General features: G+C 51.8%; 2 protein-coding genes across 2 annotated transcripts in view; both read right to left on the reverse strand.

Moving 5' to 3' along the window:
- The window catches only part of LOC129132012 (uncharacterized), a 292843-nt gene extending 285546 nt beyond the window's left edge, over positions 1–7297 (reverse strand). Inside the window, 3 exon segments of the mRNA XM_077191087.1 lie at positions 5618–6070; positions 6323–6780; positions 7292–7297. Of these exon segments, the coding sequence (XP_077047202.1) occupies positions 5618–6070; positions 6323–6780; positions 7292–7297 (917 nt within the window).
- Positions 7298–15608: 8311 nt separating this feature from the next.
- Positions 15609–25252, reverse strand: LOC143695878 (serine/threonine-protein kinase PAK 3-like). The gene is made up of 11 exons (XM_077191088.1): positions 25244–25252; positions 22566–22603; positions 21981–22162; positions 21220–21283; positions 20341–20389; positions 19192–19301; positions 18317–18434; positions 17802–17901; positions 17188–17384; positions 16141–16278; positions 15609–15698 (listed from the first exon to the last, which is right to left on the reverse strand). Exons 1-11 carry the CDS (start codon positions 25250–25252, stop codon positions 15609–15611), a joined length of 1095 nt encoding a protein of 364 aa, XP_077047203.1.
- Between the last annotated feature and the right edge of the window lie 1595 nt (positions 25253–26847).

The raw sequence follows: 26847 nt of genomic DNA on the forward strand, positions 1-26847 counted from the left end.
TGCAGGTGCCATGCAAGTTACCAGGCAGGCTACCAAAGCTTCCAGGAAAGCTGCCAGAGCTTCTGGACTGGATGCCAAAGCTTCTGGGAAAGCTGCCAAAGCTTCTGGGAAAACTGCCATAGTATCTCCTTCTCAGACTCCTAAACCTCTTTATGTCACAGCTGCGCAGCAGCTCCTGATGGTGCCTGTATACACCACACCACTGCACCAGGTAGCTGAAATGTCTTTAGCAGAGAGAGAAACCCAGCCATCTGCCCCCCTGCTTCCCTCTGCTCTAGCCCAGCCATCTGCCCCTTCGCTCCCCTCTGAGCTGCCTGAACAATCTCCAAGGTCGTATCCTCCATTACCTGACAGTGACAGCGACAGCGAATCAAGTGATGAGTCGCCCGCAGTAACATCGGAGTTGGGGCAGGGAACTGTTGACAGTTCACCTTCTAATAGCTGTAGCCCTACTGCCCCATGGACTTTGCCCCCACGTCAAGTAACTGGGCTTCCTTGAGAGCCTCAGTGTCCTGCGTTGACTATATGATGCTTTTATCCCCAATTATGTTATGTTGAATAATAAGTTTTGCACCTTATATTATGTTGAATAATAAGTTTTGCACCTTTAAGACTGTTCCAGAGAGTGAAGCAGCGGGAGAGAAGAAGCAGCAGGTTTTTTTCAGACACCGTACTCACTCCTCCACATTTCTGCCCCTTGACTGTTGTTGTCTGCGGATGGACTGACAGTGGGACAGAGCTCTCTTTTGCTTTTAGTTAGTTTTAGCTAGCTGAGGCAAAGAAGTTCCCTACTGTGGGGACTTTTGTTTTTTGCCCTTTTCCTTGGAGCTCCTGAAACCCGCTCTGGACTGAACACCCAGGGGAGCACGGGCAGCCGCATCTGTGGCCCACCAGGCCGGGCCTGGCCTGCAACATTTCCAGCACCGGAGGGACTGATCAGAGACAGAGTGAGCTGAGCCGCAACCCGGGGAGGGACTTTCTCAGTTTGTCATCTCTTTTGGAGTGGCAAGAGATTTTATTGTTTGATATTGTTAAGGTTTTGTTGTTTAATAGACAGGTTTTTTCCACCTTTCTCCAAGGAGGTATTTTCTCCCAGACCAGTTGGGGGGAGAAGAGCAGATTGGATCTGCTTTCCTACTGGAGCTCCTTTGGGGGATTCTCTCCCAAATTTGCTCTAAACCTGGACACTCAGGAGTTTTGGGAATTTGTTAGGAAGAAAGCAGCTGAAGAAAAGAATTGGGACATGATAGAAAGATTAGGTGCTCCAAGAGTACCTCAGGAGAACAGTGCTAATGCAAATGTTGCCTGTGATAACCCTATGGCTTTTCCAGGTTTTAAAGCAGCTCCTGGAACAGGGCAGGATGACAGTCATCACATCTTTGCCTGGAAGGTTGTGCAAGATCTCCAATCCAAAGTGGCTCAGTATGGCATTAATTCCTCAGAGGTAATGCAATTAATATGTGTAATTAATGCAGATATGCTTGCACCTTATGACATCATGCATATTGCTACTATTTCATTCCAGCCAGTACAATACGGTGTATTTCAAGACACTTGGAGGCGAGTGGCTGAGCACACAGCTGTAACAAATGTGCAGTTGCCTCAACACGACCCTCATCATGCTGTGGGTGTTGATGCCCTACTGGGCACTGGGCCTTTTGCTAACCCAGATTCACAGGCAAGGTGGGATCCTTCAATTTTGGCACAAGCTCAGCAAATTGGCACGAGTGCTTTAATTAAATCAATGGAAATGGCAGCTCCAAAACAGAGATATGATACTATACAACAAGGGATGAGAAAACCATTTTTGCAATTTGTGGAAGAGCTTGCTGCAGCCATTGAAAAACAGGTAGATGATGAATCTTTGCAACACAAATTCTGTATACATTTGGCTAAAGAAAATGCAAACTCAGGCTGCAGAAAGATTATTGACACTTTACCTGGGGAACCCACATTGCCTCAAATGATGACTGCTTGCTTGAAAGTTGGTTCAGTAGAGCATAAAATAGCAGCTCTTGCTGCAGTGCTAAGACCTTCATCAAAATGCTATAATTGTGGACAGCAAGGGCAAGTAATGGCACAGTGTAATACCCAGAAAATAACATCTAAATCAAATGCAAGCAGCAACGTTATGTGCAACCATTGTGCTAAATTTGGGCACTATGCTAAACAATGCAGGAGTAAATATCATGCAAATGGTCAGCTGTTGCAGGGAAACAGGAAGAGGAGCGCAAAGGGGCATGTGTGAAAACAAATACCCCAACAACTACAGCAGCAAATGCGGGCCTCCCCAGCACTGCAAAGCTAAACATTTGTGAACAATACTCAGGGGCAACAAGTGGGTCTGCAGGGATTGATATACCCACCGCTGACACAGTAACCATTCTGACAAAAGAAATGTGCAAAGTGCCCCTCGATGCCTATGGTCCAATAGGATGGGGATTGAGTGCGTTTTTGATGGGAAGATCAAGAACTACACTTAGAGGTATTCATGTGCATCTAGGGCTTATTGATGCTAATTATTTAGGACAGATTCATGCTATGGTACCCATTTGTGACCCTCCTGTCACTATTCAGAAAGGAACTTGCATTGCTCAACTCGTACCTATTGTGAGTTCTGTTCCAAATACAGTGGACCGAAGTCGTGGCACAGGAAGTTTTGGATCAACAGGGATACCTCAAGTGTTCTGGGCTGAGAAAGTTACGGAGAACCACCCAGAAAAGACATGCATCCTCACCGCCAGTGGATGTCATCCAGGAACCATATCAGTAACAGCCTTGATTGACATTGGAGCAGATGTCACAATACTCTCGTGACTTTGCTGGCCTCAATCGTGGCCTCTCACTCATGCAAGTTTTGGACTTCTGGGGTTGGGTGGTGCTACAACAGGTGGCCTGTCAGCCATTGTAATTAATGTGAAACATCCTGATGGCCAACAAGCTAACATCAGACCCTATGTTGCCGATGCTCCTCAAAGTTTGTGGGGATGACATTGTTTATCTCAATGGGGTGTCAAAATTACTACGGATTTTTAATGGGGGCCACTGTGATGCAGGGCAATGAACGTCCAGTTGTAGCCTTGATATGCTTGACAGATAAACCTGTCTGGGTTGACCAGTGGCCCCTTACTAGCGAAAAGCTTACTGCCCCGCAAGAATTAGTCACAGAACAATTTCAAGCAGGAAATATTGAAATATTCCTGGAATACCCCTGTTTTTGTAATAAAAAAGAAATCGGGAAAATGGAGACTTTTACATGATTTACGGCAGATAAATGCTGTAATGGCAACAATGGGAGCTTTACAACCAGGCCTTCCTACACCTACAATGATTCCACAGGAATGGCAAATAGTTGTCATTGGTTTGAAAGATTGTTTCTTCACTATTCCATTGGTTGAGCAAGACAAAGAAAAATGTGCTTTTACTGTGCCTTCCATAATCATGCTGAACCCTGAACCCAATAAAAGATATCAATGGAGGGTACTTCCCCAAGACATGAAAAATTCGCCAACTATTTGTCAATGGTTTGTGGCACAGGCCTCGTCAAAAGTGCAGGAGCAATTTAATAACTGCTACTGTTATCATTACATGGATGATATCTTGTTGGCATCTGATAACAAACAACAGTTATCAGCTCTTAAACAATGTGCTGTAACAAATTTGAAAGCTTTTGGTCTGATCATTGCCCCAGAGAAAGTGCAGGAACACATGCCTTGGAAATACTGGTATGTTAGTGACTAACACTCAAGTTATGCCTCAACCTGTGAAGTGAGACATCGATGTTAAAACTGCTACTGATGGACAGAAATTGGTTGGTTTAATAGGTTGGATTAGATCATATTTAGGCATAACTAATCATCAGATGCAACTATTGCATGATTTGCTCTCAGGCACCACCTCCTCTACTGATGAGAGGCAATTGACCCCAGCAGCAAAGACCCTAGAAGAAATTGAATTAGCCTTACCACACACATTTGTTAGCAGATTAGATACCCATGTTGGTGTTCAAGTGTTTATTTTGAAGGACCATGAAATACCGTGTGGAATACCGTGTCAATGAAGTGATAACTGGGAAGATCAACTGCATATTCTGGAATGGATATTTTTATCTTTCAATAAAGATAACAAAATGTTGTAGTGTGTTTTTATATTTTGTAATACTTTGAAGTAGTTTGTTTTGTATTCCCATATTTTTCCCAAATGGTTTATCCCAGACTGTACCCCCCTCCCTTTACTTGTGTTATCCCTTTCCCGGGATGAGATCATCTCCAAATCCCCACCCTGGCTCTCTGTCAATCACTCAGCATCCCATCCCCCTATCCAGAAGTTTCGGTCCAAGTTATCGAGTGATTAGCCAGAGGCTAGGGGTCAGCCCCCCAAGTCCTGCCCCATACGCTGTTCTGTGTGTCTATTCCCCCAGCACCCATCCCCCAGAGATACCTATTGGTTAGTAAAATGTTATCTACTTTTGGTTTCCACCTCCCTTTAAATGTAACCTTGGGACAGCCCCCGGGGCTCTCGGCAGGAGCTCCTTCGGGACTCCTTAATAAAACATTGGATTAACCCCTGCTGGGAGTCGGCCCTTTCTCTTCTACCGATGTCTCTGCCGTCTCTGCTGCAGCGAAGGTAACCAGCCTGAGTGCCCTCAGCACCCTCGGGGCACAGAGAGTGTCTCCCCGCTGTCGGCCGTGTTGGGGCTGCTCCCCCCAGTGTCTGCCGACTCGGGTCCGGCCCAGGGGCTCCTGAGAGGCTTGCAGAGAGACTGAGACAACAAAACAGTAAAACCTCTTGCTGCTCTAAAAGAGAGACAAACTCACCAAGTCCCTCTGTCGGCTGTAGCTCAGCTCACTCAGTCCCTTATCAGTCCTTCTGGTGCTGGAAATGCCGCGGCCCAGGCCCGGCCCGGTGGGCCACAGGTGTGAGCTGCCTGTGCTCTTCTGGTGTTCAGGCCAGAGCAGGTTTAAACAGGTCCAAAGAAAAGGGGAAAAAACACCACAGTTCAGGAACTTGTTTGGTTCAGCTAGCTAAAACTAACTAGAAGCAAAGGAGAGCTCTGTCCCGTTGTCTGTCCATCCGCAGACAACACAGTCCCAGAGCAGGAATGTGGAGGAGCAAGTGCAGTTTCTGAAAACAAACTGCATGCTGCTTCTCTACCCCTTCACTCTCAGGACAGGTCTTGAAGGTGTAAAACTTATTATTCAGCATAAACAGAACAGACTGGGGATACAAGCACCAAATAGTCAACCCAGAATATACCTCAGGGACCATTCAGTACTCCTTGATGTCACCAGAAGATAGGATTGAATGCAAAAGATTTTATGGGGTTGAAATTTGACAAATCTGCTCTTCCCAAGGAATTCCCATTGTAGGCCTGCGTCCTGATGGAGGTTCCTGCCTCTGGGTTTATCTAGGTACCCTCAGAGAACCAGGAAGATGTGGAGCCCCCCAGCCAGATGCCTTCCAACTTGGATCACCAGGACCACGGATCATCAGGGCTCTGCCCAATGGGGTCACTGGGGATCATCCGATGCGGATCCTCTCATGGAGGATGGAGCTGGAGCAGCGCACAAAGCTCTTCCCACATTTGGGGCACTCACAGGGCTTCCCTTAGTGGCGCCTCCGTTGGTGTTGGGTGAAAGTTGAGCTCAATGAGAATCTCATCCCACACTCCCCACACTCGTAGGGCCTCTCCCCAGTGTGGATGCGCCGGTGCAGGGTGAGGGTGGAGTTTTGCTTGAAGCCCTTCCCACAGTTGGGGCAGCAGAAGGGCCTCTCCTCGGTGTGACTCCGCTGATGTTTGAGGAGATCGGAGCTCCTGTGAAACCTCTTCCCACATTGGGGACACTTGTAGGGCCTCTCCCCAGTGTGGGTGCCCTGGTGTTTTCTCAGGTCAAAGTGCCACCCATAGCTCTTCCCACATTCCAAGCAGGTGTAGGGCCGTTCCCCTGTGTGGATGACCTGGTGCCGAATCAGGGCCGAGCTTCCTCTGAAGCTCCTCCCACATTCCCCACACTCAAAGGGCTTTTCCCCAGTGTGGATCTTCTGGTGTTGCGTCAGCTGGCACTTGATGCTGAAGCTCTTCTCACACTCCCCACACTCATGGGGTTGTTCCCCAGTGTGGATCCTCTCATGTTTCCTCAGGCCAGAGCTGTATCTAAAGCTCTTCCCACATTCCACACACTCACAGGGCTTTCCCCCAGTGTGGATCCTGTGGTGTTGCATCAGGCTCCCCTTCTGGCAGAAGCTCATCCCACATTCCCCACATTCATAAGGCCGGTCTCCAGTGTGGATCATCTTGTGTTGCATCAGCTGGCCCCTCTGCCTGAAGCTCTTCCCACATTGCCCACACTCAAAGGGCTTTTCCCCAGTGTGGATCCTCTGGTGTTGGATCAGGACAGAGTTGTGGCTGAAGCTCTTCCCACACTCCTCACACTCAAAGGGCCTCTCCCCAGTGTGGATCACCTGGTGCTGCCTGAGGCTGGAGCTCCAGCTGAAACGCTTCCCACATTCCTCACACTCATAGGGCTGCTCCCCAGTGTGGATCACCTGGTGCTGGATCAGATCTAAGCTCCGACTAAAACCCTTCCCACATTCCAAGCACTTGTGGGGCTTCTCCCTGCCATGAGGCTTCTCCACCAGCTCTGAGCTCTGGCTGGATCTCTGGCCGCCTTCCTGGCTCAGGGGGGGCTCTTTCCTCCCTGCAGCTCCCTGGGCTGGGTTTGCAGCCCCTCCTCGTGCGGAATCTCCAGGGCTTTTCCTCCTCCTCCATCCAGACACGCCCTAGGAATGAAAAATCCTGGTTTGGAGAAAAAAACAAGATGAGAGTGCCTTGGACTGGGAGTTCCTCCTTGCCCAAGTTCATCTCATTAGGTCATTGGGCATCTTGTGTCTCTAAGAACCTCCAAAACACCACAATTCAGCACAAAAGTCCTCCAAACATCAAGACACAGATCAATAACTTCCAAAACATCAACATTCAGCAAAAGCCCCCTCCAAATATAAAGATTCAGCCTCCACAAAAAAACAAAGCACCAACAATTAGCCCAAGAAAGCTCAGAAACACCAAGATTCACCCCCGGGAAAATTGTGGATCCTAATCCCCTGTCACCTGCTGCATGTGGGGGGGGGCAACGCTCCTGGGACTGGGGTCAGAGGCTGCAGATACAGGGAGAGGTGGAACCTTGTGCTGCTTCCTCTTCCTGTTCCTCCTCCGGTGTCCCCACTCTTCCTCACACTCCTCTTCCTTCTGCTATTCCTCCTTCTCCTGCACAATCCCACCTTCTCCTCCCACGGGCATCGTTTGACCCTTTTGTTCCTCAACCCTGCTTCCCCTTCCCTTCTCTTCCTGCCCCAGGCCCAGCACCCGCTGCCGGCTCCCTCTTGCCCCCAGACCCACAGCATCCCACGGCAGGGGCAGGGATGGAGCTGGGGCAGGTCGGGCTGGGGCAGCGCTGGGCTCTCGGCCGCTCCCGCCCGCACTCGGTCCCCACTGCAGCCGCTCCCGCCAGGACAGCGCGGGGGGGCCCGGCCTTGGCGCTGCCCCACTCCCACCTCCCCAAATTCCCCTCGCATTTGGAGAACAGGGCATGGATGGTGTTGGTGTGCTGCAAAGGGACTGGGTGAGGGGGAGTGTGCAGCAATATGCTTAAGGCAAAAAGCCGCAGAAGGAATCTTTGTGGGAAGGAAAAGGATGATGGAAAAGCAGAGGAAGAGAAAAATACTGAGGACTGGGATGTTTTTCAGCAGGGTCTTATCCTCAACATTTGCCAGCTGATCATTTGTATCCCCGGTTTCCAGGAGAGGAAAACAAGGAGGTCAGGGTTTCAGGGGGTTTCTCTGTGGGGGGCAGCGGCAGCAGCGGGCGCAGAGGTGCGGGACCGGGAGCACGGGCTGGGGGCCTGGGGGGAGCTGCGGGGCCGGGCCGGGGCTGTGGGGCAGCCGGGGCTCAGCGCCGGGCGCTGCCTGACCCCACCAGCCCCGGGCAGGGCCGGCAGTGGCCCCCGGCCCCCAGGAGGCTGCGGGACGCCCCGGCCGCTGCCCGGCCCCGTGGAGCTGCCGGCCCTGCCCGCCGGGGGGCGCCTTTGGACACTGCGGCAGGACAGGGACCGGCTCTGGGATACGGGCTGGGGAGGGCACCCTGAGCACAGGGACGAGGAGCAAGGAACACCTGGGAAATACAGATTGTACATGGAAGGATCCAGATTTTCTTCTAAGGATTGGGTTTGGGTCCTTGGAGAAATGAATGATTTTGCAGAAAACTTAGCAGCTGTCAGAAGGTTAGGGTTAGGGTTGAGTTGCTGATGAGAGCTGATTGCTGGGTGCTTGGGACCTCTGTTTTTTTGGGAGTTTTCCCAGGAGCGGGGGAGGGGGGGGACGGGGGAAGGGTGCAGAGATGCCGGAGGATTCAGGCTGGGGGTAGGGGCTGGGCGCAGTTGCTGGCCCTCTCTCAGTTTTTTGTCCCTCTCTCAGGTTTTTGGAGGAAGGCAATTGGAGCCGCTGCTCTTAGGCTGCTCTTTCCACTGCTGCTGACAGAGCCCGTGTGAAAAATGTCTATGATTGGCTTTTCACAAACATTAAAATGAGTATTATACATGTTATGTTAGGAAGTTATGCTGTAACAATCTTTTTAAGTAGTGTGTTAAATGTAGTTTTAGGTTATAACATAATGTTAAAATAGAAACTATGTATGTGGGATAGTTTTTTAAAAAAGGAATGAGGACTCACACCAGATAGCAGCCACAGGACACCTAAATCTTTCAGAGAAGAATATTTTATTGCTCAATTATCAGAAGAAATGAACTTGTTCCTGCCTTGCTCAGCTCTGAAGATGCCATCAGGATGAAGAGGAAGAAGCTGACACTGACCAGACAGAATCCTTTGTTGGAATGGAATTTATGTATCACGTATGAGATGTACAAATATGCAATGGGCTATGGTTTTTCACAGTTAATCCTCTATTAACGTGTGTCCTTTTTTGGGCTTACTTTGCCCAGGAAAAGGTACCCGAGCTGTTTGTAACTCTTTGTTTCCATTGTCTTGTATTGTCCTAAATCCTAATTGTCCAAATTTTTATTACTCTAATTGTATTACTATTTTTATAACCATTTTATTACTATTAAACCTTAAAAATTTTAAAAACAAGTGATTGGCGTTTTTCACAATTATGGTAGCAGAGGATGGTTACCAACACCTCACTGCCGGTGCTTTAGGAGAGTCAGAGTGGGGAAGGTGCCCCCTGCCCTCTTCAGCAGCCTCGCTCTGTTTGCCCTGGGGTGACCGACAGACGCAGGTTATGGTGGACAAAAGGAGACAATAAAACAAAGACAAGGGAAAAAGGCTCCTACAACCATGGCAATTGGCCCCCTAAGAGTAGTAATGTGCACGAAGAACTCGGGAAGGAAAAGGGATTGGTAAGTATTTCTCAGGGGGGATGAATGTGAGTGAATGAGAGGTGGGCTGGTTGTGCCAGACCTGCCAAGTGAGTGCTGGAGTCTCCCATGCTGCGTTTCTGACTTTCCGCGGTAAGTGGCCAGTAAAGAGACAAAGTGAATGTTAAAAGGAGTGAGAGAATCCCCCGGGGTAACTGGGACTGGGTCTCAGAGAGGGGCTGGACCCCTCGGAGGAAGGGAGCAGAGGAGTTTCCTAGCCCAATCCACTAGCAAATGGGACAAAAGGGGCTCCTAAAAACCTGCTGGGTTGAGGGATAAGAGCGCCCAAGATCATCCAGAATTAAAAACTGCTGGGTTGAGGGATTAATATTCCAAGAGCATTCAGGGTTAAGCAAAATTCTGCCGGATTGAGAATATGCTCAGGAGCATCTGGGATTGGACAACACAGGTGGATTGAGAAATAAAAAAATGCCCAAGTGTTGGGGAAGATGAAACAGGAAAGCCTTATAAATATGATTGTCTGGCAAAAGATTTTGACAATATAGAAACTATAAGCAAGATTGAAATCAAAGCAAGCTTTGAGATACCTCAGTTACTGAACAACTGGAAAACAATGGTGTGGCTGGCTGAAGGTAATCCCCTTTTGATGGAACAATTCCCTCTGCTTGCAGACAGATCCGAGGGTCAGAGCAGATCCTGCCAGCTTGGCAGAAGGGGTCCAAAGAGGAGTTTTTACGGTTTAAAATGTAACACAGTGTGGTAATGTAATGATTCTTACAGGCTGTATGTAAATGCTATAGGACGTGCATCTTGTACTAGATTGGCTGTTGAGAAATAGAACATTCGACACAAAAGAAGATTTATTGTGTTGTAATGGGAACCTTACTCTCTTACGCTTTTGCTCTCTTACGTTTTACTCTCTCACCCTCTCATCCTCTCTACCCCTCTCTTCTCTCGGGCCTGCTCCAGCTGTGCCTGGCAGCTCCAAGCAGGGCCCTGCACCCGGGCCCTTTGCAATAAACCGCAAGTTCCAGGGCCTGGCTGCAGAGATCTCTCGTCTCCGTCCGTCCCGACCGTCCTACCCCCCGACGCTCCTACACCCAAGAGCACCTGGGGTTGGCCAACACAGCTGGGTTGAGGGATATCCAAGAGCACCGGGACTGACCGGAAACACCTAAACTTGTAATAGGTGATGTGAATGTAAAAGGTACCTTATTGTTGTCTTGTTTGTGTGTGAGAGTGAGTCACACACAAAATCAGCCTCAGCTTCCCGGGCAGGTGGGAAGGGGGGGCTGTGGAAAGAGGAGTGTGTGACCCACAAATAAGCCATTGTCCCTTGGGTGGGTGGGGGCTGCGACAGAGCATGTGTGTGACTGCAAACGGGCCATTGTCCCCCCGGGCCTGTGAGGGGGCCGTAGCTGAAGAGTGTGAGTGACACAAATCAGCCTCACAGGTGAACGGGCACCGGAGGCAGCAGAGTCAGGGCCCTCCCAGGAGGCCGGGAGATACTGAGACCCAGAGGCCAACGCCAAGGGGAGGGGGCCACAGGGAGCCGCGATTCTCTGTCAACAGGGATCCACTTTGTGTCCTGAGCGTGTGAAAGAATGTGTGGAAATGAATGAGAAATAGAAGCGAGTGAATGTAGACAAATGAAAGTATATGTAATGTAGATTGTGTATTTTAAGCTTCACTATATCTCCTTGGAGGGAGGTGGATTGCACTGAAAGTAGTGTGAGAAAAAGGTTTTTTATTTTTAAGTGTGTAGTTGAAAGAAAAGTGGTATTTAGGTTGTTAGTGAAAGTGAAAAACAGAGGCAGATGATGAATAGATAAGATCTTGAAAAATGAGACAGAAAACCAGTAAGTTGGATTACAGGGAAAAAAAAAGAAAAAAAAAATAGCCCTTTGGGAGTTATGTTAGGTAACAGAGATACAACTCCTTGCAAAAGGAGAAAGTACAGGGTATGTAGTAGTTGATGGGAACAACATGCAAACTATGGAAAAAGGGAAATTAACCTTAAACTAGTAAGCTCAAACTTGTGAATTATATACTTTAAAAAGAGCACTAGAATATTTAACACAAAATAAAGGAACCATATATACTGATTGAAGGTATGCCTTCAGCTCTGTCCCCTGCTCCTGTACCAATAAACCCAGTTTCCTGAGATCATACCCAGACCCATCCTGCCGACTTTGTCAGCTTTATAAAGCAGCCGTACATACCTTTAAAAATTTGGAAAGGAAAAAGATTACTTAATTCAAGAGGAAAAGGTTTAGTACATGAGGAACTTATTTCAGAGGTTTTAGAGGCATTAAAATTACCTAAAAGACATAGCTATAGTACATATTAAGGAACCCCAAAAGGGAAAGACCCCAGAAATAAGAGGAAATAATTTGGCAGATGACGAAGCCAAGGATGCAGCAGAAAGTGGAGCTGAGTGAGTTATGTTAATATTAACTCCAAACGAGGAAAAACTGGAAATTCCAAAGTTTAGGGAAGCCGAGAAAAAAGAATGAAACAAGACAGGAAGTGAACAAGATAAATCAGGGAAATGGAAACCTCTTGATGGAAGACAATTACTTAATAAAATGGTTACTAGGAAAATATTAGAAGACATGCATCAGAAAACCCACTGGGGTAATCAAGCTTTGTGTGATCATTTTTTAAGGAACTATGGGTGCACTGGGATTTTTGGAGTAGCAAAGCAAGTTACTGAAAGATGCTTAATTTGCCAAAGGATAAATAAAAAGGTGATGAGAAAAACAACATTAGGAGGTCGTGAGTTAGCTCGTCGACCATTTCAAAGCATCCAAGCAGAAGTTTAGATTTGTTAGGTTCTGGATTTATTTGTAAAAAAACCCGTTTAATCTAGAAGAAAGAGAATATGCCATAAGTTAGACAGTAGATTTTAGGAGAATAAAAATCTTTAAAGTATCGGAAAGCCCCTAGACAAAACAAGAAAAGAAAAAGAGGAAATGAAAGGGAGGGGAACAAGAGGAAAAGTCAGAAAGAGAGTGGGATCCTCTGCAGCTCTTGCCCCCTCCGTTCGCGGCCGAGGCGCCTGTCCCGGGTCCCGGCTCGCTGCCCGCCTCAGCTCCGCCTGCCCCGGTTTCCATCCCAGGTGCGGGCTCACTGCCCAGGGCAGCTCCACCTGCCCCGGCGCTGGCGGTGAATTTGTGTGCCCTGCTCCCACTGCCCGGCCCGCGGCCGCTCTGCCGGCCATGCTGGGGAAGATGGGGGTTGCTCTGTCCTGCCGCGTGGGCCGAGGTCACCGCGCCGACCGCACCGAGGGCGGGTCCCAGCCATCCCATCCCCGGCTGCCCTGCCCGTGCCAGCTGCGCTGGGCACCGCCGCTGCTGCTGCCGGGGTCTCCCACCTGCCTTTTCTCTGCCGGGAGCTGCCGGATCAGCCGCCATAAGCCATGTGGGGGCTGCCCACGCTCCGGCTCAGTCTCCACGGGAAGATCCCCCTCTGCCGATTCCGGCAGCAGACCCTGCCCACACTCCCACCGAGCCTCGGCGGGATATCCTCCGTGCTCCAGCGTGGCTGCTCTGGGGGCTGCAGGGGGATCTCTGCATCCCCATGGATCTGCGGGGGGATCTCTGCATCCCCATGGATCTCTGCATCTGGCACCGCCGTTTTTGGAGGCACCAGGAATAGGCTGAGCTCTGCCTGAAGCTCTTCTCACAATCCCCACACCCTTCCCGGCACAGGGAAGCTTTTACCTCCTCACAGCTCCCCAGGCTGGGTTGGCAGCCCCTCCTCGTGTGGGATCTCTGGGGCTTTTCCTCCCCATTGGATTCCTGCGCCGTGGAGCTGTTCCAAATGGCCTCTTCCACGAGGTTCTGTGGCAGGGATTTGTTCTCCCTGGTCTCTGTCCGCAGCTCAGTGCGTGAGGGAGGAAGGACAAGGAGAGGAAGAGACAGGGAGAAGGGAAAAGGAAAAGGCAGGAGGAGAGGAAGGAACAAGAAGGAACAAGGGAGGAAGGAGATGGGAAAGGAACATAGATGGATGTAGGACAGAATGAGGAGAAGAAGGAGGGTGGACAAGGAGAAGATGGGATTTGCCTCCATGCCAGAGGGAAGGGGAAGGAGATCCCCCCAGTCCATCCCTGGCAGGATGGCGTTGGCAGTGAGGCTGTCCTGCAGCGATGCTGGGCTGGGAGATGGAGCAGCAGGGAGGGGAAAGGGGCAGTGATTCCTCCTGCCCTGCCTGGCTGTCCCAGTCTGGAGCATCCTGGCGCTGCCGAGGCCCTTGGAGCGTCCGGCACTCAGGAGCCCGGAGCTCACGGCTGCTTTATAAAGCTGACAAAGTCGGCAGGATGGGTCTGGGTATGATCTCAGCAAACTGGGTTTATTGGTACAGGAGCAGGGGACAGAGCTGAACAGGGTCCAGGCACAAAGACAGGGTGCAAGCTGAGGGCACAGGGGGTTTTTATATGGGGTAGTGAGGGTGGAGCTGAGGGTCAGGGTCCAATGGATATGGGGGAAATGGAGCAAAGGAGGGGTTAAGGGTCCGGACAGCTAATAGGGAAACAGGGGCAGAGGAATGCAGTAAACTGGGGCCAATGGAGGGACAGAGAGCTAGGGACTAATCAAAGATGGGTAATAGGGGTGAACTAGGGTAATTAGGCCAACAGGCCAATGGGGTAACATAACTTTCCAAAAATCAGCATGTGCCGGCAAAGATCTATAGGAGAAGCAAGCTTGTCACCATAACCTTGAAATCTATTCTTCTTATTATGGACCAGTCCTACACGGGTGGGAGATTGAGACTCCCATGGGCCTCCACACCAGTGCATCTTCCTTTTCCTCGCAGCCTCCTTCTCCTCCGTCCAGACAAAGTTTAGGATTGACAAATCCTGGCTTTGGGGGAAGAACAAGGGGTGAGCACCTTGGGTTTTGTGAGAAATGAGCCTCACTCTTTAGAATTTTTGGAAGTTTAATAAGGACTAATAAGGGACAAATCAGTAACAGCGCTGGGTGTTGGCAATGGCCAGAGGCACACCGGTTAACCACAGCAACTCTTCTTGTCTAGTTTCTCCATTGTATTGTTCAAATACATAGTCATAATGATTATACATATTCAAACATTTCTTTGAACACATTTACATGTTCCAGGAATTCTTTAGGTTGGTTTGACCCCCAACTTGCCTTTTAGAGCACGTGCAGGAATCGTGGATTGCTGTTTTGAGGGTTGTGTGTCACTGCCTCACAAGGGCCCCTGTTCTGTGGTTTCAGCAGGTGACAGTTATTGACAGTGGAAGGGTCAGTGGCAGGGGTCCTCATCACATTCCTTCCTTAAATGTTATCTGACCATGCAGACGCTTTTAGCTATTTCCACAAGTACTTTAAATGAACATTAGCTCTTTCACAAATATCTCTGAGTTGTTATTGTCAGTTAGTTACAAAAATAAAAGCATTAGTTCTTGTTTCACAACTACGGCTACTTCTGTAAAAGTTAACATTCTAATGCACAACACATGGCATCCACTTTAATATTTTGCAAAAGCCAAAACTATAATGTATGTTTTTCACACTGTCCACTAACTAAAATATCATCCATAAATGATGTTCTGAGGATATGAGCTACACACGGGCCAGGCATTGGCCACAAAGAGCTGACAAATTATACTATAGCAAAAGCAGTGAAAAGTGATTACAAACTGTACTATATCAAACTCATTGTGATTAAGAATATTTTGCAGAAGTCAATACCTAATAGCAAAAGCCAGCACTACCTAGTTATTTATAACAAACCCAGGGCAGGTTTTTCCCTTGCATGGAGCACCTGGGCCTTCCCCGGGCCCCTTCTGCCCTCCTGCAGAGCCGGTGGCATTTTCCAGCACACACAGTTTGTAACCAAGAGCCGGGTGCAGCCGAGAAGGCTCCAAGCGCCTCCTTCCAGGCTGACTCTGCAGGTGCCGAGGCTGCTCTGGGCTCTGCCAGGGCTCTGCTGGGGCTCAGCTCTGGGCCAGGCTGGGCCCGCTCTCCCCTCACATTGCTCCGGGCAGCTGAGTCACAGCGGGAGAGGGAAGGGACACGTCAGGGGAGTTGAGGTTTAAGAGCGTTTTTATTCATAAAACTTTCATAACAATCAGGCTGCTCTAACTACCATAACTAACTAGCAATGCTAACTACCCTAACTAACTACCAGTGCTAACTACCATGACTAACTAATTGTCCTAACTACTGTAAGAAGAAGCTGTCCTCAAGTGCTTCATCTGCTCTGCTGCTCCCTCAGGTTCTTTGCTGCAGTGATCAGAGGGGTCAGGCTGGAGAGAGGCTTGGCTGATGATAAAAATGGGTGCTGCCCAAAGGATAAAAAATAAAGAAATGGTTACTTTCCAGAGTCAAGTTCCTCACAGGCTCTGTTGCAACAGGACAAAGGGAAATGGTTTGAAAATCGAGGGAAGCAGGCTCAGATTAGATCTAAGGAAGAATTTTTTAACCGGGAGAGTGGGGAAACACTGACAGGAGGTGCCCAGAGATGTGGGAGGTGCCTCCTGCCTGGAAACATCCAAGCTCAGGTCAGGAAGGGCTCTGAGGCCCCTGAGCTGCTTGAAGATGTCCCTGCTCGCTGTGGGGCACCAGGTCCAGATGAGCTCGAAAGGAGCCTGCCAGGCCACAGCGGGCGAGGATTCTGCTCGCTCTGCGTGTGGAACGCAGCGAGACTGGAGACTATCGGAGGGGGCCCCACAAGAAAACCCCTCCCTGGCGCTGCTGCTTCCCCTGCAGCCCTTGGCTCTCACCTGCAGCAGCTCCTGGGCAGCCCAGCGCCGCTCCTCGTCCGGCTCCAGGCTGCACTCGAGGAAGTCCCGCAGCAGAGCCGACAGGCGCCGGGGCTCCTGCAGCTGCGGGGTCCCGTTCTGCCGGATCAGAGCGCGAGCCTGCAGGGAAAGCAAACTCAGCGCTCTGCCAGCTTCCTTCACACCCACACGGGCTCACATCCACCCCGGGGCCTCAGCCCCAGCTCCAGGGCCACTTTCCTCCCTGCCAGAGATGCTGCTCAGAGCTCATTTTGCTATGCCAAGCAAAAAACCCAAACCCTGGGGCTGCCACAGCCACTGCAACATCCAAATGATCTCGCCTTGAGAGCCAGTTTCATTGGCTGGCTTTGTTAGTAGGAACCTCCATCAGAAATAGCCCATTTTGCTTCTCCAAATATGGACACCAGCTTTACAGGCCATTTTCCAGATTCATTGTGGTCTGCCTGTGTTATTTCAGAGGATTCTTCCATCAAGCGCATCTCTGCAGTGCCACTGACACTCAAGTAAATGCATTCCTGATGCCCCATCCCAGAAACTGCCAGGCAAGAAACAGGAGGTTTGTGATGCTGAAAGCTCAGGCTTGGTGACACAGAAAAAGTAGCTTGGACTAGGAAAGAAATATGTTAGACTATGGGGATGTTAAACCATCATCTTCATGTTTTCAACAAGTTTCCCAGTGAGAAGAATCAGGGGGGTGATCATCTTGCAAAATGTCTTTTAGAAACTCCTGCAGAAATCTTGTTGGGTTTGGGGCTGGGATTTGGGGATGGTGTGGGGTTTTCTTGCAAGATAACATTAGAGCTGATGCACTTGCTTCATATTTCCAGGTCATCCTCTCAGCTAGAAGAGCTGCAACAACGAAAAGCCCAAAGCAAATTGTTGCTGGAGACTGCAGCAAATTTGTCTGTGTGGAGGCACAAGTCCTCTGGGAATTCCCTTCCCATGTGCAGAAACCTCCAGCTGCTGCTCCCAGTGCAGGGTCCCCCTGTGCTCGCAGCCTCTGCAGCCACTGGAGAATTTGCCTCTTACCATGGCCGCCGTTTCCCTGAAGTAAGGAGGTTCTCCTTCCACCATCTCGATGGTCACAATGCCGAAGGACCAGATGTCCACCTTGGGGCCATAAGGAGATCTGGTCACAACTTCTGGGGCCATCCAGTGAGCAGTGCCCACCATGGAGCTGCGCTGGTCCTGCTCAGGGCTGAGCTGAGCGCAGAGGCCAAAATCAGCTGAGGACAGAAACAAACCCTGTCAAAGGCAGCTGCAATGAGGAAATCAGCACAAAGATTCCCCAGGCTCAGTCTGAGAGTGTAGTAGTGAAGTCAGCTGGAAAAGCCCTCAGGGCTGTAGCCAAGGAAAGATGGAACTGGGCCCTTCAAGAAACCCTCAGCTTTCCTGCAGTGGCTTTTACTGATTCCCTTGGAGCTTTAGATTCCCACTGCTGCCCCTCTGGAAGGGCCATGGCCAGAGCAAAGGCACTGCTGGCCCCCTGCTCCTCTCCTGAGCTCTCTGCAGGGGCAGCTGCTCTCAGCTGGCAGCAGGGGCCGGGCAGTGCCCCCAGCAGCCCTTGTGGGGCTCTGGCCCTCCCTGGGAAGCAGCCCCAGCCCCGCAGCCCGGGAGCGCCGTGCCTGGCCAGGAACACCCACCCAGCCTGACAGAGCCGTCCATGCCCAGGAGGATGTTGGAGCTCTTCAGATCCCTGTGGATCACCCGGTTGGAATGGAGGAAATCCAGGCCCTGCAGACACTGAGAGAGAACAAGAAACACGAGGGCAAAAATCAATGGCTGGAATATATCACACCAGAAAGGACAGCTCAGAATTCTGCCAGCAGCAGCTTTGCTGTGACAGGCCAGGAGTGCAGTGCACACAAGCTCCAGGCAAACGGTTCAAGGCAAAGCTGAGAACAGCAAATCAAATCCAAACCAGACAGAGAGTACCACAACAGCAGGAGAAAGAACAAGAACAGAGTAGAAGTGCAGTGATGCTGGCAGGCCGTTCACTGCAGAGGCTCTTTCTTCTCCAGCTCATGAAAACAACTCAGAAACAAAGCCCTGAGCATGAAGCCACTCCTGTTCTCACACCCTGTAGGGTGTGAGGGTTCTCACTCCCTGGAAGGACCATCGTGTCCCAGCCATGGGAGTGACAAGCAGGATCCCTCACCTCCCGACTGACAGCTGCCATCTCTCCTTCAGCCATGCGTGTCTGTCTGACAACGTCCCGCAAAGTTCCTCCATCCATGTATTCCATGACCAGCCAGAGATCTCCATCCACAAGGAAGCTGGAAGAGGAAAGCAATGGCATGGAGATGAAAGTGCAGAGCTCAATTCCCCCATGGAAAAGCCTGGAGGGGAGTTTTGTTTCCAGGTCACATGTCAGTGAGGACAGAATCAGATGGAGAGACATTCCTGCCAGGCTGCACAGTCCTTGAAATCTGCACAGTCTAAAGGGGAAGGAGACACCTGTGAGAAAGGAGAGGCCTTAGATGGCAAGCAGGTGAAAAATGCAGTTTAGCAACAGCCCAGATCAATGTGGAACCACAACCCTTGGCCCCAGCTGGTTCAGCTTCTGAACTCATCAGTTCCACCATTCCCTCCAGAACAAGGCAACACAACTGCCAGGGTTATCCAGGGGAGGAGGCCATGCAGCACTTGGGACAAAAGCAGTCAGAAAACCTTTCAGAAAGTCCCTTCAGAAACAGGCAAGGCCAGTGAAAAATGGGCAAATGAGGCATTTCTGGAAACAAGAACCCGATCTTCCTGGCATCTGTAGCAATGGAAAAGGGCTGGGAAGAAGAAGCCAAGGGAAATAATTTCTGCTGTGGTTTATCAGCACTTGCTGGGAGACACAGCAAACGGGGTCAACTTGAAGGAAAAACCAAAGCAAAGCAACAAAAGCACGTGGAGGGAGTGAACTGCCAGGCTGTTATTTTGGGAAGATGTGGCTGGGTCAGGCATTTTCAAAACAGGCTACAGACTCCTGATGCCAGGAAAGGTTAACGCAGGGCCCGGGCTCGGGATCAGAGCTGAATCACTCACCTGTCCAAAGAGTTGACAATGTTGGGGTTCTTCTTGTCCTTCAGGAGCAGGATCTCATTCACAGCTCGTTCCCTGTTCTGCCCTCTGAGACTCATTTTCTTGATGGCCACCTGAAGGGACATTGCAGCCTTGAACTGGAGGAGTCTGTGGCAGGAGGCCACAGCAAACATGGGGCGAGTCTTTGTGGAGCGACGGAGCCGGGCTGTGCCAAACTGCCTTGGGATGGGACACCAGAGCTCAGCAAGGGCCATTCCCACAGCCCATTGCTCTGCCAGCTGGGGGCTGCTTACAGGACACATGGCCAGAGACATTTGGCCTTGCAAGCTCTGCAGAAATGGTCCCTCAGCTGTCAGCCTCAAAGCTCTAACAACATTCTCTGCACCTACAGTCTTCTCAAATGGCCTCAACACTCCTACTATTATTATTCAAACCCATTTTGCAAGCAGGAGGTAATTCTGGTTCTGTGAAAACAGAGCAAAACAGCCAGGAACCCCTTAGCAATTCTATGGGATTTGGTCATGATTTCAGATGCAACTGCTCTGTTTGGGATTGCAGAACAAAGCAGACACGCACACCCATTGCTCAGGTGATCCCTGTCACAGGCTGTCACTGACACCAGACCAAACACAACTTCAGGGTTTAGGAGAGAGCTTTGCTCTGGATATCCATCTCCTCATTTCTCTCCCTCTCTCTCTGTGAACAGCTGAAGTAGGACTAAAACCCTAAATTGAGCCCAAGCAGGATCTCTCCCTAATTAGGCCTTGAGGTATCCTTTGAAAATGAAAGGCAGGATGGACATAATAGTGTTATAGTTTAGCTAAGAATAGCTAAATAATGTTCCTGTCTGAGGTTGGGATGAAGATAAATTGGGCCTCAGTCTCCAGCAGCTGATGCATTCACACTTTTAGATATGAAGGCCAAGCCAGCGTGTCCTGCTCTGACAGACACCGCTGCCCTCCTTGCATTCCTTTGGCGCTTCAGAAGGACCAAGTCTGTCCCAGCTGTGCTCTGCAGGCTGACACTGCTCTGCCTTCAGAGGAGCAGCCTGGGCAGGAAAGCTCTGCTGGCCCCCAAAGCTGCAGCCACAGCTCCCAGCAGAGGGGAAAGCCCTGGAGAGCTGCCAGGCGTGCTGGGCGTGTTGGCACTGACCTCTCCTCCAGTGGCCCTGTCGAGTCCTTTATAAACGGTTCCAAAAGCCCTGGAGACAAAACAACAGAGAAGAAAGAAGCATCGCTTTAGGCCCTGGCAGGGAAAGCCAGCCCAGACAGGAGATCTCTGCTGCCTGCAGCGTTCACAAACACCTGGGTGCATCGACCCTTCCAACAAGAGCACAGCAGCCACCAGCCCTCTGCCATGCAAGGTGTGCAGGAGAAAACTGAGACCCAACATGAAGGAATTGGGCTGGAGCGAATCCCAATGTCCACCCTGAATTGCTTTAGTTCAAAACCTGAGGTGAGAGATGGCTGTCTAAAGAACTGGAAAAGAATGCATTTCATCCTTTTCCATTTCCTGCCTAAGACCTGCAGGTTCCACAAGGGCCCTGCCATCAGGCAGGTGATGCTTTTTCCCCCAGAGTGCATCAGCTCTGTGCCTGTTACTGAATGGATGGGGTCTGCTACCTGTGCTAGAATAGAGCACTTATTAGTTCATCTCTGGTTTCTGTTTCTAAACCATTAGGTTGATAACCCTGACCAGTGGATATTTTTTGAAGGAAAATATTTGAAAGAAATCTTCTTGAGAACTGTTTTCTGACAGTCACCAGATGGTGAGTTGCTCTTTTAGGCAATCCAGTTCCAGGGACAGAAGATCTTCCAGGTCCTGCTCCTTGCTGCAGGCAGGACACTGCCAGCCTCAGGGGCCTTTGACGGCGCCTTCTGACCACAATTATCAATTCTGATCAGGACTGAGAGACAGCAGGATGGTAGCCCAGTGTCTGAAGGTGCTTGGAGCTCTCCTGACTTCTCACTTGATCCTGCACCAGCACAACACCCGGCCCTGCTTGTGCAGCAGCAGCTGCCGTGCACTTACCCTTGGCCAATCTGCTCCACTTCCAGGTATTTCTCGGCAGGCTCCTCCTCGCTCACGGTGTTCCCTGAAAGAAACCACGTGGAAGACGCTCCCTCCCAGAGTGAGACCCCACCTTGCAGCAGAGCCAGAAGCAGCCCCACTCCCTGGGGCTGTGAGCCCCTTGGTGTCAGCTGGGGAAGGACAATAAATGGCTCGGTGACATTCAGCTGCAGAGCAACACTGGGTGCAGCTGATGCCCAGACACACACACAGCACCTGCTCGGGCACCCAGGAACAGAGCAGACGTACTCAGCTGCATCAGGCACCACTCCCCTCTCCCCTCTGGCTGCCCGGCTGTGCTGCTGTCAGAATGTTCAGCCCAGGATCCCACAGCGGAGGGAGGTTCATTGTCCTCTTCCCAAGCAGAGGGAGCTTCTCCATCCTCTTCCCAAAATGCTGCAGCTTCTCCATCCTCTTCCCAAAATGCTGCAGCTTCTCCATCCTCATCCCAAAACGCTGGAGGTTCGCCATCCTCTTTCCAAGCCAGGGGATGTTTGCTGTCCACTTCCCATGCTGGGAGATGTTCACTCTCCTCTTCCCAAGCCACAGGATGTCCTCCATCCTCATCCCACACTGGGAGATGTCCATTGTCCTCATCCCACTCCGTGGGAGCTTGGCCACTCTGGTCCCACACCAGGGGACATCCACCGTCCTCGTCCCAGGCCGGGAGATGTCCCCTGTCCTTGTCCCACCCCGCGGGAGCCTCGCCGTTGCATTCCCACCCCGCGGGATGTTCGCCCTCGTCTCCCAGAGCAGCGGGAAGTTCACTGTCATCTCCCGGCGCTGAGGGAAGTTCACCATCGTCCCCCAGAGCAGCGGGAAGCTCACTGCTGTCTTCCTCCTCTTGGGCCTCCTCTTCGGAAGCAGAGGGAGCCCCAGGAGGTGCTGGTGCTGCTTCTGTGCCCTGTGGACAGACGGCAGCGTGAGGGACAGGAAGTTCTATCTCAGTTATCACCTTATTTATCCTCAGCTGCACATCCAGCTGCACTACGCAGAAATGGGGTTTGGAGCTGTTCCAACTAACAATGGGCTACAGTCAACATTGCCACTTATTGTTGGGAATTCCATATTCCACCATGGCTAAAGCCAGCAAGCAATCCTCTGCCTGCAAAACCAGACCTGCAGCTCTTCAAAAACTCTTCAGCAGAAAAGGAGAAAACTGATGGGAATTCCTTTGCTGCTGCTGCTGCTGCAAAGACACTGACAGGACCTTTCCTTCAGCCTCCCAGGCTGGCCCTCGACTGCCACATGACGAGCTCACAACTTGCTGCACAATTCCAAACACCAAAGGTTCCTTTCCCACTCACCGAAGGAGGAGCTGCTCGGAATTCAGACATGAGGTGCCCTGCAATGGGAGAGGGAACATGAACCAGATGCTGTTAGGAGAAAAACTGCCAGTGCTGGGAAACGCCACGGAGCAAGGCAACCCCAAGAGAGCATTTTGCTTTCACAGCATCCCTCCAGGAGCCACAGTCCCTTCCCACAGCAAGCAAGAGAACAAGCACAAAATACTGGGCTGGGTCAGTTCTTGGCTGGAGCAGCAAACGGAGGCAGTTCCAGGCTCTGCTGGCACAGACTCCCTGCTTGAGGGAACAGAACCCCCCAGGGCTCATTGCAGATGCTGTGCACGCCCCGCTGGCTGCAGACACCCCCTTTTTCAGCTGCAGCTGCTGGCAGGAGCTCTCCCAAAGCAATGATGTTTTCATGGCCATTTGGTTCCAAACTCAACTCAGCTCCAGAGGAAGAACAGAAAGCACACAGCAAGCCCAAAGCCACAGATGCTGCACCGAGGGAAAACCTCAACTTACGTGCCAAGTGGGTTAAAAAATACCCCGAATAAGCCACAGAGTACAGAGTGCAAACTGCAGCAGCCACGTGCTGGATCATTTTGGCTGCGCTGCACACGCCTGCAGCCTGTAGCCCTGCAAGCACAGAAGGACAGGGCTGGGCTGGCTGCTGAGAATGACTAGGGCAGGAAGATCCTCCGGCAACGAGCCCAGAGCCACTCTGGGCACTGAGGCCTCCGTGTCCCACAGCAATGGGAACACCACGGGGACGTGGCGCTGTTCCTGTGACATCCCAGCAGCAGCTCACGCAGAAACCGCCTGGAAGGTTCTCCTGTGTCACAAAGGAGCACAAAGAACCCTCCCAGGGCACAGCCCATGGCCCAAAGGATGCAAGAGGAACTCGGAAAATGCAGCAAACAAGGACACCCCATAGCCCAGCCTGAACACTGAGGAGAACAAGGACAGGACCAAAGCAAAGGAAACGTGACCTTTAGTCACTGATAGTTCTGACTAAAAGCAGCAAGCCTTGGTCCATCTGGGATCTTTGTTCTAGTTCTAAAAACAAGCAAGGTCCTCCACTCTAAATACACAGAAGGCAGGAACTGGGGAGGAGGTGGGATTAGGAAGGAGGAGGAGGAGGAGGGAGAGAGGAAAAGGAGGAGCAGGAAGAGGAGGAGCAGGAGCAGGAACAGGAGGAACAGGAGGTTCCAGTGCCCCCTGTGGCCGCAACCACGGGACCATCGCCCCCACCTCGTCCTGCAGGTGAGCGGGGAGGGGGTGGTCGTCCCAAATCTGTCGGGGGGTCCCTGAGAGGGTTTTTTATTGGGGTGTGTTTGGAGCTCGCAGATTGTGGAATTGACCCCAAATATCATCTGGTGTCTCTGGGAGGTTTTGTTTTCTCTGTGTGTGTAGGTTTGGATCTTGCAGGATCCCAAAGCTGAGCCCCTTGGGGGGATCTTTGGGGGCCTACGTGGCCATTGCCCAGTATGGGCAGGGGAGGACATTGGTCCTGGGGACCCCTGGGAGAGCAGAGGAGGGGAACCCCTGGGACCCCCAGAGTGGGGAGAGCAGAGAGGGGCGATCCCAGAGCTGGGGGACCCCGGCAGACTGGAAAGGGGGGGAGCCTGGAGAGGAGGGACCCCTGGGACCCCTGGGATCTCAGAGTAGAGCATCAGGGGAGAAGGGCCACCATGGACCCCCAAAAGGCCCTGGATCATCCCTGAGCAGGACGCCAGAGAATGGAGAAGCCCTGGAACCATTGGACCCCCATGATCCTAAGGAAAGGAAACCTCTGGAACCCCAAAAGTGGAGAGATCAGCAATAGGGAACTGCTGGGAGAGTTTTTTGGGGCTGAATCTTGACATTGTGGGGATTTTCATGGACACAAGACTCCTGCTGACTTCTAGAGATGGACCTGGCCAGGAGGAGCCTCTACTCCAAGGCGCTCCCACCTTGGTTTCCCCAAACCAGGGTCTGTCATTCCCAAGCTGTGGCCAGATGGAGGAGGAGGAAAAGGCCCAGACATTCTGCACAAGGAGGGGCTGCAAACCCAGCCCAGGGAGGAGTGAGGAGGAAAGAGCCCCCCTGAGCCAGGAAGGCAGCCTGAGATCCAGGCAGAGCTCAGAGCTGGTGGAGAAGCCTCATGGCAGGGAGAAGCCCCACAAATGCTTGGAATGTGGGAAGGGTTTCAGCTACAGCTCCACCCTGATGGAACACCTGAACATCCACCCTGGGGAGAGGCCCTGGGAGTGTGGGGAATGTGGGAAGAGCTTCAGGGGGACCTCCGACCTGAGCAAGCACCACAAGATCCACACTGGGGAATGGCCCTAGGAGTGCTTGGAATGTCAGAAGAGCTTCAAATGGGATTCAGAGATCGTCACTCACCAGCACTTGCACACCAGGGAGAGGCCCTGTGAGTGTCCCGAGTGTGGGAAGAGCTTCGTGTGCTGCTCCAGCTCCATCCCCCATGGGAGGATCTGTGCTGGATGATCCCCAGTGACCCCCGTTGGGCAGAGCCCTGGTGACCCCTGTTCTGGGTGATCCCCGTTGGGTAGGGGGAAGGTGCTGGAGAGATTTCTTTCCCTTCTCCTTGTGCTGCTGTGATTTGGTTGGTAATAAATTCCCTCCCTGTGTCCAGGCTGGGTCTGTTGTGCCCGTGCCGGATTTGCTGAGGGATCTCTCCTGGTCCTTGTACTGACCCACGTCATTGTCGAAGTGCATGAACATTTGCTGGTTGTAGATGAACCTTACCTGTCCCCTGTTCCTGTACCAATAAACCCAGTTTGCTGCAGAGCATACACAGACTCATCCTGCCGACTTTGTCAGCTTTATAAAGCAGCCGTGAGCTCCGGGCTCCTGAGTGCCGGACGCTCCAAGGGCTTCGACAGCGCCAGGACGCTCCAGACTGGGACAGCCAGGCAGGGCAGGAGGAATCACTGCCCCTTTCCCCTCCCTGCTGCTCCATCTCCCAGCCCAGCATTGCTGCAGGACAGCCTCACTGCCAACGCCATCCTGCCAGGGATGGACTGGGGGGGATCTCCTTCCCCTTCCCTCTGGCATGGAGGCAATTCCCATCTTCTCCTTGTCCACCCTCCTTCTTCTCCTCATTCTGTCCTACATCCATCTATGTTCCTTTCCCATCTCCTTCCTCTCCTCCTGCCTTTTCCTTTTCCCTTCTTCCTGTCTCTTCCTCTCCTTGTCCTTCCTCCCTCATGCACTGAGCTGCGGACAGAGACCAGGGAGAACAAATCCCTGCCACAGAACCTCGTTGAAGAGGCCATTTGGAACGGCTCCATGGCGCAGGAATCCAATGGGGAGGAAAAGCCCCAGAGATCCCACATGAGGAGGGGCTGCCAACCCAGCCTGGGGAGCTGTGAGGAGGTAAAAGCTTCCCTGTGCCGGGAAGGGTGTGGGGAATGTGAGAAGAGCTTCAGGCAGAGCTCAGCCTATTCCTGGTGCCTCCAAAAACGGCGGTGCCAGATGCAGAGATCCATGGGGATGCAGAGATCCCCCTGCAGAGATCCCCCTGCAGCCCCCGGAGCAGCCACGCTGGAGCACGGGGATGCCTGAGAGGAGGCTGTGCCCCCGTGGCCAGAGGGGCCCCGCTGGAGCAGCCTGTCCTGGCAGGACTGACCCCGGGGCACAGTGACCCACGCTGCAGCACTTGGAGGCGGGCTGTGCCCCGTGAGATGGACTCAGCTTGGAGAAGTTCCTGGAGAAGTCTCCGGTGGGAGAGAGCCCAGGGTGCAGCAGGGGAACGACTCCCGTCCCTGAGCAGAGGGAGAAGCCCCGGGGCATGAAGTGAGCACGGCCCCATTCCCTGTCTCCGGCACTGCCGGGGTAGGAGGTGCAGCTGGAAGGAGGGAGGCGTGGGGGAAGGCTGGATTTAAGGCTCTTCACTTACTTCTCATTATCCTGCTCTGAGTTTTTGGAGTTTTCTGTCAGAAATCTCTCCCCTCGCCCACTCATCCACAGGGTTGGGGCAGTTTTCCCTTTTTGGGGGAAATCAAAGCGATTCCTTGATGCTCCTAATTAGAGGTAGCAGTAGTGAGGCTCCGGGGCTTCTCGCTGACCGGAGCCACAGAAGCCGCAGTGCCGGGAAAGCCGTGGCGGGAGGTGCGTAGAAGTTTGTTTGTGTTTTCAGCTCAATCCCCCTCGGGCCCGGGCCCGTTCCAGGGCTGTTCCTCATCTCCGGCTCTGCCCTCACGCAGCCCGGGGGGCCCTGAGAGCGCGGGGCGAGGCTGTGCCGTGTGCAGAGCCCGCCCCTGGCTGCGATTGGGCGACGGTGCCGTCAGTCGCGGAC

This window comes from Agelaius phoeniceus, chromosome 27 (genome assembly GCF_051311805.1).
Source record: "Agelaius phoeniceus isolate bAgePho1 chromosome 27, bAgePho1.hap1, whole genome shotgun sequence".
In the NCBI taxonomy this organism is placed as follows: Eukaryota; Metazoa; Chordata; class Aves; order Passeriformes; family Icteridae; genus Agelaius; species Agelaius phoeniceus.

Coding starts and splice junctions, on each gene's coding strand:
- LOC143695878 (XM_077191088.1), bottom strand. Junction 21,284..21,980: donor GAGGGCGAACATCCCGCGGG/GTGGGAATGCAA, acceptor GGTTTCTTTCAG/GGAACACCGTGAGCGAGGAG. Junction 20,390..21,219: donor GTGGAGCAGATTGGCCAAGG/GTAAGTGCACGG, acceptor TTTTGTCTCCAG/GGCTTTTGGAACCGTTTATA.